This window comes from Drosophila subpulchrella, chromosome 3R (genome assembly GCF_014743375.2).
Source record: "Drosophila subpulchrella strain 33 F10 #4 breed RU33 chromosome 3R, RU_Dsub_v1.1 Primary Assembly, whole genome shotgun sequence".
Taxonomy (NCBI): Eukaryota; Metazoa; Arthropoda; class Insecta; order Diptera; family Drosophilidae; genus Drosophila; species Drosophila subpulchrella.
In genome coordinates, this window is record NC_050609.1 from 19,704,339 (window position 1) to 19,718,584 (window position 14,246).

Sequence of the window (14,246 nt, forward strand, 5' to 3'; positions counted from 1 at the left end):
GCAACTGCGTCAGTGTCGCTGCGATGTCCTTCGCCATCAACTGGGTTTCCCTTTCAGACTTTCAGATTTTGCGAGGGACCAAGACCAAGACGGTCCGCCCGGCTGAGATTGCGTATTTATAAGCTAATTTCCAAGCGTCTTACAAATCCTTTCGTCCTCCCAGAGTTGAAACTTATCCAACTTTCGGGGGCCATTCAAAATTTGTGAATGTAACCCGGAGTCTAATTGTCAGATCACGGGGGCCAGGGAAATGTGTGCGTTTGAAGGTGGAGGTGCAGGTGGGCAGGATTGGAACTCGGAGTTGGCAATTCATAAGGCTGAAATCCCCGTCTGGCGAAAATAAATTCAGCGATTGCAGTAACAAAGCTGAATTCCAAATGAAGAAGCCGGAGGAGTCCACTCTCCAGGACATTTTGCAGCTTCAGTAATTTGCTTACTGCTCCTGGTCTATCGTCCTCATCCTCATTCACCTTTCACCGGGTGGTTGGCCTCTTCGCGGATTTCATCAAAGCTCAAAGTTGATGCTTATTGCTTTCTGGCCCGCCTTTCTCGCTTTTCCCATTTTCCCCACTCAATCTCGCTGTGTGTCAGTGTCTGGCCTTTTCCAATCCTAATTGGGTTAGTTGGTTTGCACTTTGCTGGCAAGTAATTAACACAAGTTGTCGATGCTTAAAGAAGCCAAAAAGAAGTGGAATCATTGAAATTGGACATTGAGTAATTAAAGGGCTCTCGGGGTTGCATATCTGACTGGCTGGCCAATGTTTACTGGTGCGGTGATTATGATTGCTGCACTACAAAGTCGGGCAAACAGAAATAGGGTTTGCATATATCACCGATGGATGCAAGGTAACCATAAATATGTGGCAAAGCCATTTGATGCATATCAATCGGATGTTTATTAGAGTTTATCGCCGTTTTGCAACTGAAACCCACTGATGGAAACATTCTATTCCGAGTTTCAGAAATTAATTTGGCATATGTGGATTCAGTTTTATACGTATGCTAAAATGATACTTTATCAAATTTATTATTCTTATTAAAATAAACTATATGGACGTTTTTAAATTGTATGACCAGAACTCGAGATAATAATTAATTGAAAGCTATAGATCCAGTACTTGTAAAGTGGGCAAATAGTTTGAGTAAACAAGATGCTATTGACATTTAATTACAAATTTTAAAGCAGCAAATTAATTTGTTATAGCACTTTCAAAGGGCCGCTTTCCCGGAATTGTATTGTATACATTTGTTTTGCCCATCCCATTGAAGGGCAGATGTCGCCAATAGATTACTGCGCTTGATTTTTGTGCGGAGAGCAGAAATGTCCTTTTATTCGCCATAAGAGAGATATCCGATTAAACATTTAATTAGCTGTTAAATGAACCTTTTGTGGGGTCCTGGCCGCCGTCATCATCGAGTTTCATCATCGCCTGGGCCCGATTTCCCCCCGGCCGCTCCTATATCTTCCATTTTCATTTTCACTCTCAATCGACGAATGGATTTTCAAACGTTTGACACATAAAACCGTTTTGTGACTCATTAAAGCCGGCAATGTCGCCCATTGTGGGCGTGGCAAATGTGAGTTAATTACACAACATACACACGCACACAGCTGAACCGAAAGGACATGCTGAGAACAAAGGTAACGGTCGATTGAATGGAAAAGGGTTCGGTTACCAAAGTGGAGTCCAAGAGCAAGTGGATGGGGATCCGTTCCAAGTCCAAGTGGCAAATCGAGCACCCAATGGACGTATTAGACCAGTTGGCCAACGGATAAAAAGAGAAATAAAAGATAAATAAAAATGTCGGGGCAAAACTTTTCACACAATCGCCGTCCAATTCGTGCCGCCCAACTACCAACTTTTCCTCCTCATCCGGCGGTCCGAGAGCATTTTGTTGGTAATTTGCAAATCGCCAAATGATCCAAGGAACCTTAACGGCCAGCCGCCAAGGGAATCCGAATGCTGCCGCCGAATGTCTTCCGCTTTAGCCTCTGTTGTTTCCATTCTGTGTTTTTATCCGCCAGAGATGCTCCTTCTATCTAAAGAAGGGATTAGAAAAATAACGAAATGTTAAACTTACACTTGAAATAAGAATTTCTTCCGTACCTTTACCCAACTTTATCTTATGATAAAGTAATCCTTAAAATATATGTATGTCTTGTTATCTAGAAACAAAATACTCTTAAGACAATTTTTAGAACATTACAAGTTAAGGATTATAATATTTTTAAACTAGCAAAATCTTGAAGAACAATTTATTTATTTATAAGGCTATGGCAAGGGCGACCCATTTAAAATCAATTGCTTCAATTAAATACGAGAGAGATAGGGGAATATACATTTTTAAATTAGCCATGTTCCGCCATTAAGCACAGACCTTTCTGGCAAAGGCCAAATTAACATCACTGGTCCGCCTGCTGCCTCTGTCTCTGTCTCGGGCTCTGGCTCAGGGTATCCTTTCTGTATCCTTTTTAATATGCAGGCGCTTAAAAACCGCTTAATATTCTTCCGCATTGCTTTGGCCGCATTCAGAGGCTGCGGTTGCGGAGAGCCCGAGTTTCAGACGGGCTGCCAGTAAAATAGTTGGGAGCTGGCTGGGCTGGGCTGCGCTGATGGGTGCAACTAATTTACGGGGTGGCCAGCACACCCAGGACACCCAGGACACACAGGACCCACATCCACGTTCGCAGCCCACTGAACGGCAGCATCTGGCGGCATCCAAGTAAATGAATATATGAGTATATGCGAACGGAATAGCTGCAGTTCCTTTTAGCAAACGGCAAGTCAACATCCTTTTTGGTTATTCAAGGCATTGTTGTTGCAGTTGCAGGAGCAGGAGCAGGATATTCAGGAGCAGGAGCACCAGCAGCAGCAGCAGCAGATACAGGAGCATTTTGTTTGCTTAACACACTTCGCTCAATGGACGCAGCAGGATGTGGCTGCTGTGCAGCTGTGGTAATAGATCGCCGGCCTCGTCCTTTCTTATCTGCCGGGACACAACATTTGTCGCCCCACCTTCTCCGATCCGCCCACCTCCGCCCCGTTTTTGATTATTCTTCCTGCTGGCTCAGTGCTGCCAGGACATCAGCCTTTTTTTAAATCCTGATGAATATTTGTAAGCAAGCCCCGCACAATATGCCTTTCTGTGATTGATTGCCTGCCTTCGGTTTAACTTTACCTTAAACTTTAGTTTTGATATATTTCCTTGGAAACAAACTCTGAAAATTTGTGGTGTTTGAGGTAAAGTTTGAGTAAGGTTGCAAGAAGAACGAAATATTTTCTTTATTGCAACCAAATACTCATATTGTCAAAATGTTTTAGCAACAAAATGCGTTTTGTTGTCAAGAGTCCTGATTCTTTATTTTATGCCTTGAAATCCCTTATTTTGCCCAAAACAAGAGAACTTGTAAAACAATTAAAAATCGATTACAATTTAAACCTAGAAAACTTCTGTTTAGACCATTTTCGAAAAAAAATTTGAGCGAACCCCTTAAAACAAATCCAAAATGTTATTAAAAATGTAATTTTCTGGAACCAGGTCAAAAGTAGTGGGGATCGTTAGCTGATATATTCAGCTGCTCAAAACGATGTGTCTTTTAGCTATGGGTTATGTTTTCAACAAGTTATAACTTAATACCTCAAGAAATGCATATTTTTGACCAAAGACTTTATTCCGTAACTTCCAGCCAGAAAAACGTGGTTTGCATTTACAGGTTTAAAAGTTTTCTAACAAGTTTTTAAAATTATTGACATTGGATGCTTTATGTTAAACTAGTTTTGAGTTTTATTCAATTGCTTTCCTGTTAAAAACTAAATTTTATTAAGAATACCGGCAGCACTGGTGCTGTTGGCCGTTGCATCTTCCCAATTTCTTCAGCCCATTTCCGGCGCTGCAGTTGCTCCTTGCCGCTTTCGCATTGTTTGCATTGTAATTGTCCCATTCCCGCTGCTCCTGTTGGTCGTGCTCCTGCTCCAGCTCCTGCTCCTGATTGTGTGATTGTGGTCCTGGGCGAAATATGAGCACAGCCGCCGCTCGTCACCACCATCATCATCATCCTCATCATCATGGTCGTCGTCCTGGCATCCTGGCATTCTGGACGGCATCTTTCGGCCCGTTTGTGTGTGCCATTGCGGTTCTACACAAATATACTGATGGCTCGCAGAGTGTTCATACAAGTGTATGTATACAGGACATGGCATACGCACACAAATCCGGGGAATACCCTTAGCCCCCCGAAAATTGTGTGTGCTGAGGTCATGTCGCTGGCGTCGCCAGTTGCAGCGGCAGCAACAACAGTGCAACAATGGGGCAGCAACTGACGACTATGATGTCTGGCGAGGCTCCACTCTTCTCACTCGGCTGGGCGACATCAACTCGAATGGTTTTGCAGTTGTAAAGCTGCCAAGAGCAGGCCGGCATGCGCAGTTGCAGCAGCAACAGCAACAGCAGCAACATGCAGCATCCAGCGGCAGCAACAACACCACGCAGCATCCAGCATCCAGCATCCAGCGGCAACAACTCGAGTTATAGGTACAGCTGCTGCCCAAAACGGAATTGCAGCAAAACCACCAGGACGACGATGACAAGGATGGCAAACAATTGTAAGCTCTGACAGCCAAACAACAGTGGCAACAACAATGCCACCAGCAACACGACATTTGCGAAATGTTGATCTGCGGTCTAGGCCGAAATTGAGATACTCTCCTCTCGCCGAAGGGGCAAATAATAATGGGCATACATCGGTATGCAGTATGGTTTTAAGTGGGGCCTCAATCAATTAAGTCCATCAATCAAATTGACACAGCTCATATTACGGGCATATCTGTGGGGAATTCGGGATTATGAATCGATGTTGCTTATGTGGGTGTAAATTAATTCTGTCGAACAGCAATCAAATGGGATTTTTCTTGTTAAAAGAGGAAACCCAACTATCTCTAGTTGCCGATGGGCAAAGGAAAATTCAGCTGAAAAGTGCATCACTATAAATAAGGTATATTTTCAACAGAAATCCACTTCCTTTCACTGGCAACTTGTGGCCATTTATTACAAAGAAAATGGTAATTTTCCAATTAAACCGAGTAGAGGACCAGCTCCGGCGAGGGCCTGCAATAACATTGCTATTTATAAGCTGCCAGCAAGGCAACTCAATCAATACCGCCTTTCCTATTAACACAGAAATGGTAAATGGTACTGGCTACTCGTTGTTGTTGACTTATTGTTAAATAACTGTTTGCACGCACTGTTGCATTCGAGTTGATTTGAAACTGAAACGAAATGAAAATATAATGAATGGATGGCTAATGTAGGAGGCCTGCTGTCGATACTGAATGCTGATACGCTGAAGCGAGGGCCAATTACGGCTCATTTCAATTGCAGGTTCGAATTGATTAGAAGTTCCAGTGAAATTAGAAGCCTGCTACGAGAGACAATAGTTTCAGTCGAGCCTGTTGGCCGGGTATTATTTATGCGGCGTCACAATGGAGGCCAGGTATCTCCGATTCAATGGGCTTCAGACGGGGCTCCGAACCCCACATCAACGGAAGCCTTGCAGGTGGCTGATTACGGACCGATTTTATTGATTCGCCCGGGGCCAATCTATTGTTTTGGGTTCAATAATGGGCGAGATAACTGCGAGTGCGAGACAGGAGCTCTAGATCCTTGCACACGTGGCGAAAATTGAGACAGAATTGGAAAGAAATCTGAGAAATGCCAAGAATTAAAACTCAATTAATGTGATGAAAAACAGTTTGTATAAATTTTATAGGGTTTTTATGGAATTAACAACCTTAGTTTTATATCTTCTATAGTTTATTTAAACATTTTCCCTAGAACACATTTCTCTCTGTGTAATCCTAGCACAGCTCATGATAAATTTACAATGCTCCGCGTTGCGAAGGCCACGGCAAACAATAACAATTGCATTTGCTGGCACTCCGTCGACGCAGGAGCAAGGCACATGTTTATGTCCTTCTCCGCCGAACATCTCCTGCCCCCCAGGATCCCCGGAACCCGCCCTGGCAGCTCCGGGGCTGCTTGGCTAAGGCGAATGTCCTGTTTCTCGTTTTCGCACGTACAATGTGCTGCACTTGCACTCTGCCCCCAGATAATTGCATTGCCCCGTCCATAAGTGTCTGCTGCTGCCATCTTGGTCCTTCGTCCTCCGGCCGTCGTCCTTCGTCCTCGCTGTTTGCGGAGTTTTGTGTATTTATGAAAACCATTTCCGGGCGGCAATAAAACTCAACACGGTCAACGTCAGCGGCATCTAATCTTGGCCTGGCGGCGCTTCGAGTGCCATTAATTTTGCTTCTTTTCTCTCTGTTTTTCTGTGACATTTTCCGATTATGTGCGGATTTGCGGCACGACGGACGCCCCGATCCACTTTGGATCCTTGGGGATCCCAGTTTGCAATTTACACTTTGGTGGCCCTGGCGGCTGTCCTTGAAAGATTGGCGAGTCCTGGTCTTAACTAGGAAAAACAAATAGGCCACCACCCGATGACAGGCGATAAGAGCAACCTGCTCTGTTTTTGTTTTATTTTCCGTATTTGTGTTCGCCTTGCAAGTGCCACGCCCCCGTCCGCCCCCCAGCTTTCTTCCCACTGCCCGGAAAAGTTCCACCCACTTCTGGATTTGCCTTTTTGTTAATGTTTGCTCAATTTAAAAAGTTTTCTATCGCCATTTGCATTTGCACGCACATTCGCACGTGCTTATGCAACAGCAAAACAATTGGAGAAAGCCAGGATGGGCGGCAGGTGGGCGGGGCTGGAGTGGTGGGTGGGTGGATGCTATTTTGGGGGAGGAGAAAGTGCTCAGCCAGGCGGCAAAGAAACCATTTGCATACCCCCAGGGGCTTAGAGTTAAGGGGATTCCAACGAAGAGTCTCTCGGGAGGAAAACAGGCATGTAAAATCCGAAAAGTGACTTGATCTTTATTCTTTAAGCAACCAAATTGAAAATGAACATCATTTAACATACATCATATTAAATGTAAATGTATATGTATCTTTTGAAATTGCAAATATTTATTTATTTGTCTCTTTTCTAAATATTGTTACTGTAATATCAATAAAGATCTCAGCGGTGATTTTCCAATGTCTGATTGACAGCTGACATGTTAGAACCACCCTTTATCAAAACATTGACACTTATCAAAACATTGCTATTCCATAAAAATACTAAACCTGCCGCAGATTGGTTACATAAACAAACAGATACCACCGTCGCATTTGCATATTCTGAAAAACTGGCAAAACGACCCCTCCGCTTAAAGGCTACGCCCCTGATTACGCACCATGAAGGCAAAAGAAGAAAAGTCGGGCAAAAAATCGCAATGAAAGAAAAAAAGCTGAAAAGTTAGTTTAGTTTTTGTTTTTAATTTGGTAATGCAGCACGGAGCATGGCCTCCAATTGTTAGTCCTGGACAAGGACTTTTTGCTGTTTTCCGACAATTACATTTGATGAAGTTTTACAAATGAGCGAGGCGTGGTCGAGCTGCGGGGGCGGACATTTAGTTAACTTTCGGCCAGCTAAAAATTGAAATTGAATTCCAATTGTCAAATGGAATTGTATATGACCAACGTAAAAAAGGAGCGCCAAAAAACGTGGCAAACTAAAATGGCAATTTATTCGCCGACCAAAAGTGTGAGGTAAGAGATAGTTGGATTGTCTCCCAGAGATTAAGGCACAAATGCGAATTTTAAATTCCAGCAGGATTGGATAATATTTAACATGCATAATTAATTCGAGTGCACTGAGGCGGTGGGGCTTTTTTGATTCCGTAATAATCAATTCTTTCCATTTTGCATAACTGCATTTCAGTCAACAGTGTATTACAATTTGTGTGTGCGCCAATATGTTTGCAGAAAGTATTAATTTCCGTCGCTCCATTTCCTGACGGAATTTTGAGACTAACTCTTTAACCAACTTGCCAATGTTTGCCTGATAAATGAATTCCATTATTTGATCTGTATTATTCCCATTTCAGTGAACATTTTTTATTTAAATGCATTGTTGTGTCTATTTAACACTGCTCTATTAAGCTAACTAGATTTCAATTGCGATTCGACTAACATTCTCCTAGTTCCCAGTCCACTTAATTTACTGCCATATAATTGCTCATACGCACTGTTGCATCTGTTTGGATTTGAAACCCAAAATCAATTTGCAGCTAAACTGCCGCAGATTATCTTGAATGGGATTCGAAATCAAATTGCCAACTGCCAAGTCCTTCGTTTACAGGTTAACAATTACTGGCCATTCCGGCAGATTAGCCAGATACCAGCAGCCGAGATCTCCGAATCGTTATATGCTGCCTTTGGCAGAGCCCAAAATGCAGAATGTCGAGGAACCCATATCTTTCTGGGGCATCATCTCCTATATACTCGGGCATATGTCGGATTCCATGGCTGTGTGGCATCAGTTAATTGATTTGCTTTACGACTTGCGGCTGCAGTCAGTCCCCTCGCAACATATTCCTCCATAATATTTTTTTAATATTGTTGCGCGCTTTGGCTGGCCTCCTCTTGGCAATTGGCCATCAAATTAGCTTTGCTTTTTTGGTCCACTGTGCCACATTTATGAATATCAACGAACCTGTGAGTGCCGATGCGGTTCCAGCCCGGAGTGCCCTCAAAGTGCCTCTATCCCCATTTCTTTTCACTGGGAAAAATTCATTTGGGAACTACTTTCAGATTTAATGAGGGCTTTTAAATCAATCAGGAAGACTTGCTTGGAAGTAGAGTCGAATACGACTATTTCGTATTCAATGTGGTAAAACATTTGCAATTTGTACCTTTCCTTTGCATATATCATTTTACCATAATAACTTCAACCTCATATCTTACCTTAAAGTCTTAAAAACGCAGTGGTATATAACTCCACTTTGATTACTCAAGTGCATTGAGAGTGGTTTGATCGGTAATAATTTTCTGGCGATCGAACTCCATTATTTATCTCACCAATTCCCAGTTGGGAATTCAAAATGATATACCATTTTTCTATCTGTGTGCTCATAAAGCAGCAAAAATAAAACTGTCGACGATTGGGAGGAAAGTGGAAAATACTGGGGGCGAGGAAAAGCGGTCTGAGGCTGAGGAAAAGCCAGCAATTGCAACTGCCAACTGCTGCTGCACTGACACAGGAAATATTATCCGCATTGCCAGCAACGAGCGATGAGCAGAAATTGAGGCTGCCAAGGTTTTGGCCTGGCTTTGTGGGTCGTCCTTTTCGAAGTGGGGGGGGGGTCCTGGTGGGTGGTTGGGTGCCATAAGGACAAAGCGCAAAAGCGGCCAAGTGAATTCTCAAATACAAATTCAAATGGCAAATTGACAAATGAACCTTTTGAGCTTTTTACGTTTTCATTGTCTGTCTGTATCTCTTAGTTTGCCAGCGGAGCGGATTCATCCTTATGCGGTGGTTGGTGGCGGGTGGTCCAGGGAGGACAGGAGACAGAGGGGAGGATCCAGGAAACCTTAGGGCAAGCGAATGTGGCCCAACTTCGGTTGGCAACAGTAAGAGCGGTGTAGATTGTGTGAAATTAGGCATTTTCCGTTGAGCTAAATTACTTTTATGCTAGAAAGGAGCATTACACAGTGAATAAAGTTGGCAAAAGTGTCACAAGTGTTTCAAAGGGTTCACCATTGTGGGGTATTTAGTAACCCATTTCTATGAGTAGATTTCATGGGTGTTGCTTACTTTGCGTGTGGGGCAGAGACTGGGCAAGTTTCGATATTCATTTACCCTTTTCGTACTAAGTTAAATTCTAGGTGCAATATTCAAAAATACAGAATGCACAGCTCGTCCCTGTTAAATTACCATCTTATATCCAAGTTACAATACCACTATTTTTCCGCCAGTGAATAATGAACTTGCCCTCCCACCTTAAAACCGCTCCTGGTTGGCTTTTTCCAGCTCAGTCCCGCTTCTTTTCATTCAAAAGAAGTACAAACAAAAAACCCGAGGGGGGAGCACAAAAGTAAAAAGCATTCGACAGGCTATTGATGCTGATTTTGTAAAGATGCCGATGCCAATGCCGATGTCGATGCCAATGAAAATGAGAATGAGGATGAAGCTGGGTATGGGTGTGGGTTTGGGAATGGGGAATGGGGAATGCCCCGAGTTTGAGCCTGTGCCCCTGCGGGTTTTGGTTGCTGCTTTGTTATGCCGTCCAGCTGGACGTACAACAAATTACAAAATGTTGTTGAAAGGCGATTTTAAGGCCCCGGCCACTTGGCACCGCCCTTGGAGTCCCAGTCCACCAGTCCAGCAGTCCACCACCCGCTCTATTCAGAGGAGAGGCCAAAGCCGAACTCGGTAAACAGAGATTACAAATGGGCCAAGTGTGGGTGCTGCAGGAACAACTAGAACTACACAACTACAATGGGCATTGTTGGGCCGCTCACGCTAATACCGGATTCTCTTTTACATTTTACAGATTTAAGAATTCTTGAAAGGATACCAGTAGCATCAGCCCCCAGAAGGACCAACTTTCCACTCGAAGCAAATTAAAAGAAAAGAACTCAGGCAAGCTGGAGGAGGAGGACAAAAAGCGGCAAAATCAATAGTGCCGAAGAAGTGTGGCCAAAGTGCTGAGTAATGTGGAGTAATGGAGACCTTTTTGCTGGCGGCGGCAACATGATGTGAAACATGGCAATCGAATCAGCCAAAGCCATTTAGGGTCATCAATTGCCAGGGTCGTGGAAAATCGGCAGCAGGAGCTCCGCACGAAGCCATATGCACCGCAGCATGGAGCGCAGGAGGAGCAGGACCCCGAGGGCTCTGCCAGGTGAGTTGTCATTCCCAGGCAGCTGGTGCCCCGCTCCGGAATAGATGGTCAATACAAAAAAAGAACCGATGCCACAGAAGTTACATATAGGTTTTCTTTAAGCCTAATTTAAATTCCATTTTCCAACTATTGTAGGGGTTTTTTGCTATTTCAGTCTCCTTCAGACCTTTAAATTCTAATTCTTAACTAAGCTTTGCCTAAAGTAGCCTTACATTGTGGTAGTATATAGCTAAAATTAGTTTTTGGTGTCCCGAATTTTCGCTTATAGATATTCAAAATGATTAAAACCGGTTCCCCTTCTTCTATTCAGTTAGGATTCTATTAAAAGTAGATTTCCATTTCCCATCAATTTCAGTCTGCTGGATTCTGCTGTGCCTGGTGGCCTGGACTTGGGCGGATGACTGGTCCCTCAGCTGCGCCTCCAACTGCACATGCAAGTGGACCAACGGCAAGAAGTCGGCCATCTGCAGCTCCCTGCAGCTGACCACCATTCCGAACACCCTGAGCACGGAGCTCCAGGTGCTGGTGCTGAACGACAACCACATCCCGTATCTCAACCGGGAGGAGTTCTCCACTCTGGGGCTGCTCAATCTGCAGCGCATTTACCTCAAGAAGTCCGAGGTGCAGTACATACACAAGGAGTCGTTTCGCAACCTGAAGATCCTGGTGGAGATCGACCTGTCGGACAACAAGCTGGAGATGCTCGACAAGGACACCTTCATGGGAAACGATCGCCTGAGGATACTCTATCTGAATGGGAATCCTCTCAAGCGGCTGGCGGCCTACCAGTTCCCCATTCTGCCCCACCTGCGCACCTTGGACATGCACGACTGCCTGATCTCGTACATAGATCCCATGTCCCTGGCCAATCTCAATCTGCTGGAGTTCCTCAACCTGAAGAACAACCTGCTGGAGAGCCTCAGCGAGTATGTGTTTCAGCACATGGCCAACTTGAAGACGCTCTCCCTGGAGGAGAATCCCTGGCAGTGCAACTGCAAGCTGCGAAAGTTCCGCGGCTGGTATGTCAACAGCCGCCTGAGTTCCGTGAGTCTGGTGTGCAAGGGTCCGCCTGCCCAGAAGGATCGCTCCTGGGACAGCGTGGATGACGAGCTCTTTGGCTGCCCGCCGCGGGTGGAGATCTTCAACAACGAAGAGGTGCAGAACATCGATATCGGAAGCAATACCACCTTCAGCTGCCTGGTTTATGGGGATCCCTTGCCGGAGGTGGCCTGGGAGCTGAATGGAAAGATCTTGGACAATGACAACGTGCTCTTCGACTCGGAGAGCATCTCCTCGGACAAGCTGTGGAGCAACCTGACCGTCTTCAACGTGACCAGCCTAGATGCAGGAACCTATGCCTGCACGGGCTCGAATTCCATCGGCAGTATGACCCAGAACATCAGCATCTACCTCAGCGAGATCGTTCAGCATGTGCTGGAGAAGACACCCGAGACCTTCTGGTACTTCGGCCTCATCATGGGCATCTTTGGCACCGTCTTCCTGCTGATCTCCATCTCGTTTGTGGTCTGTCTGTGCAAACGCACCACCCGGCAGCATCGCCATGCCAACAAGGCGGGCGTGAAGTCCAGTGTTAGCTTCAATGATCAGGAGAAGAAACTGCTGGACTCGAGTGTCACCACCACCACCAATGATCGAGGTGACAGCTATGGCATCGACAACCAGCCCACTTCCATTGGCATGAACAAGGCGGACTCGGCCGGAATGGGCTTCAACCAGATAGAGATCCATGCGGTGGACAGTCATCGCCACGGGAGTATGTTGGTGCAGCAACAGCCGCAGCAGCAACAGATACAAGGAGGTCCTGGAATGCGACAGCAGCTGATGCAGGTGAAGGATCCCACCTGCGGCATGATGAGTGTGCCCACCTCGATGGCTGGCCACACCCACTCGCATCCCGCCCAGATCTCCGAGGAGTTCCCGCTGAACGTGGGCGTCTTTCCACCGCCGCCGGAGTTCTGTTCGAACATAGTCCCGAATCCCGCTTTCGGGGGCAATATCTTCATCCGGGTATCGGTCACACAGGACATGCTGGATGGCGCGGACTTGAACATGTATCCGGATCTGCTGAACATTCCCAAGAGGATGCAGGACGTGCAGGAGAGTGGTGCTGGCACAGTGGCCGTGCCAGAGGGTCAGTTTGCCACTCTGCCGAGACATACAGCCAGGAGGGGTATTCTCAAGAAGGACAGCTCCTTGCAGCAACAGCAGCAGCAGCAGCAACATCAACAGCAGCAGCAGCTCCAGCAGCAACAGCAACTTCAGCAGCAGCACCAGCAACTCCAACAGCAACACCAGCCATCCGGACTCTACACCCATGATGAGATTGTGACCTACAACCTGGAGGCCAGTGGCTATGACACCCACCAGTCGGCGTACCACAGCAATGCCATGGAGCTGCCGCCACCGCCGCCTCCGCCCGCCGTAACAGCGGTGGTGCAGTGCCACCACCCCAGTCCCAGCAACTGTGCCAGCTGCATCAACAATGCACAGCAGCCGCCCTCCGCCTGCCAGACGCCGCCCGTCGAGGTCACGCCCATGAGGCCGCTGGACAGTTCCGCCTACCCCAAGTACGACAACATGGGTCGACGGATCACGGCGAGCGGAGGACTCGGTGGCTCCAACCTATCCCTGCCCGACGAAGAGCGGTACGAGAACGAGACACTATTCGGCCAGGCGGATGGTCAATCCACGGGAATTCCCGAGCAGTCGCAGGATCTTCACCAGCCGCAGGAGGCGACTCAGGGCCAGGACAAGGGCGGCGGTCCTGGCGAGTTCGTGTCGCTCTAGTATTACGGTACCCAGGTGTAAATAGGTCAATAGATTCGTGTCGTCCCCCACAAACCCTGGAAAATCCTTGGCAATCGTTTTGTTCATATCAGTTTGAGAAGCGAGTGCTCTAAATGAATATATGTATATGTAGAAACCCACACAATCTATTGACTGTATCACAGAATCCTGAAGAACTTGAAAACAAAGAGCAATTCACACAGAATCAAAAGGAAACTCGGACGGGACTGTTTGGATTTCATTTTAAAGGACTATCGGACGGATCTTAAAAAATATTGAATACATATATATATTATTTTGTTGTTTAATAGCATTTATTTGTTATTACTTACTTTGTTTTCACTTATATCCTTCTTTAATATATGATTTTCTTGATATTAAAATCGAAGTCCGATATATTATTTTTCATCTGGAATTTTGGTACTTTAATTTGTATGTCTGTTAAGTGAAAAATCCAAACATGTCTGTCGTGTAACCCCAATCCAAACCACAGAGAATTTGAGAATGTTGAGTTAACATCGAGGAAATCAAAGATAACATTTATTTTCCATTCGGATTGCACTCTCAGACTAGATACCGTTAAAGTATATACTTCTAATTAATACTCCATTAGAGATCTCCATACTGTCCCAATCCTAGCTAGCATTCGATAGT

The 14,246-nt window shown here is 45.5% G+C and overlaps 1 protein-coding gene and 1 pseudogene across 1 annotated transcript; both read left to right on the forward strand.

Moving 5' to 3' along the window:
- The first annotated feature begins 6,344 nt into the window (after positions 1–6,344).
- Positions 6,345–6,908, forward strand: LOC119554507 (annotated as a pseudogene).
- A 3,736-nt stretch (positions 6,909–10,644) lies between these two features.
- LOC119546476 lies at positions 10,645–13,980 on the forward strand. The gene is made up of 2 exons (XM_037852766.1): positions 10,645–10,784; positions 11,140–13,980. Exons 1-2 carry the CDS (start codon positions 10,733–10,735, stop codon positions 13,590–13,592), a joined length of 2,505 nt encoding a protein of 834 aa, XP_037708694.1. The 5' UTR covers positions 10,645–10,732; the 3' UTR covers positions 13,593–13,980.
- The last annotated feature ends 266 nt before the right edge of the window (positions 13,981–14,246 follow it).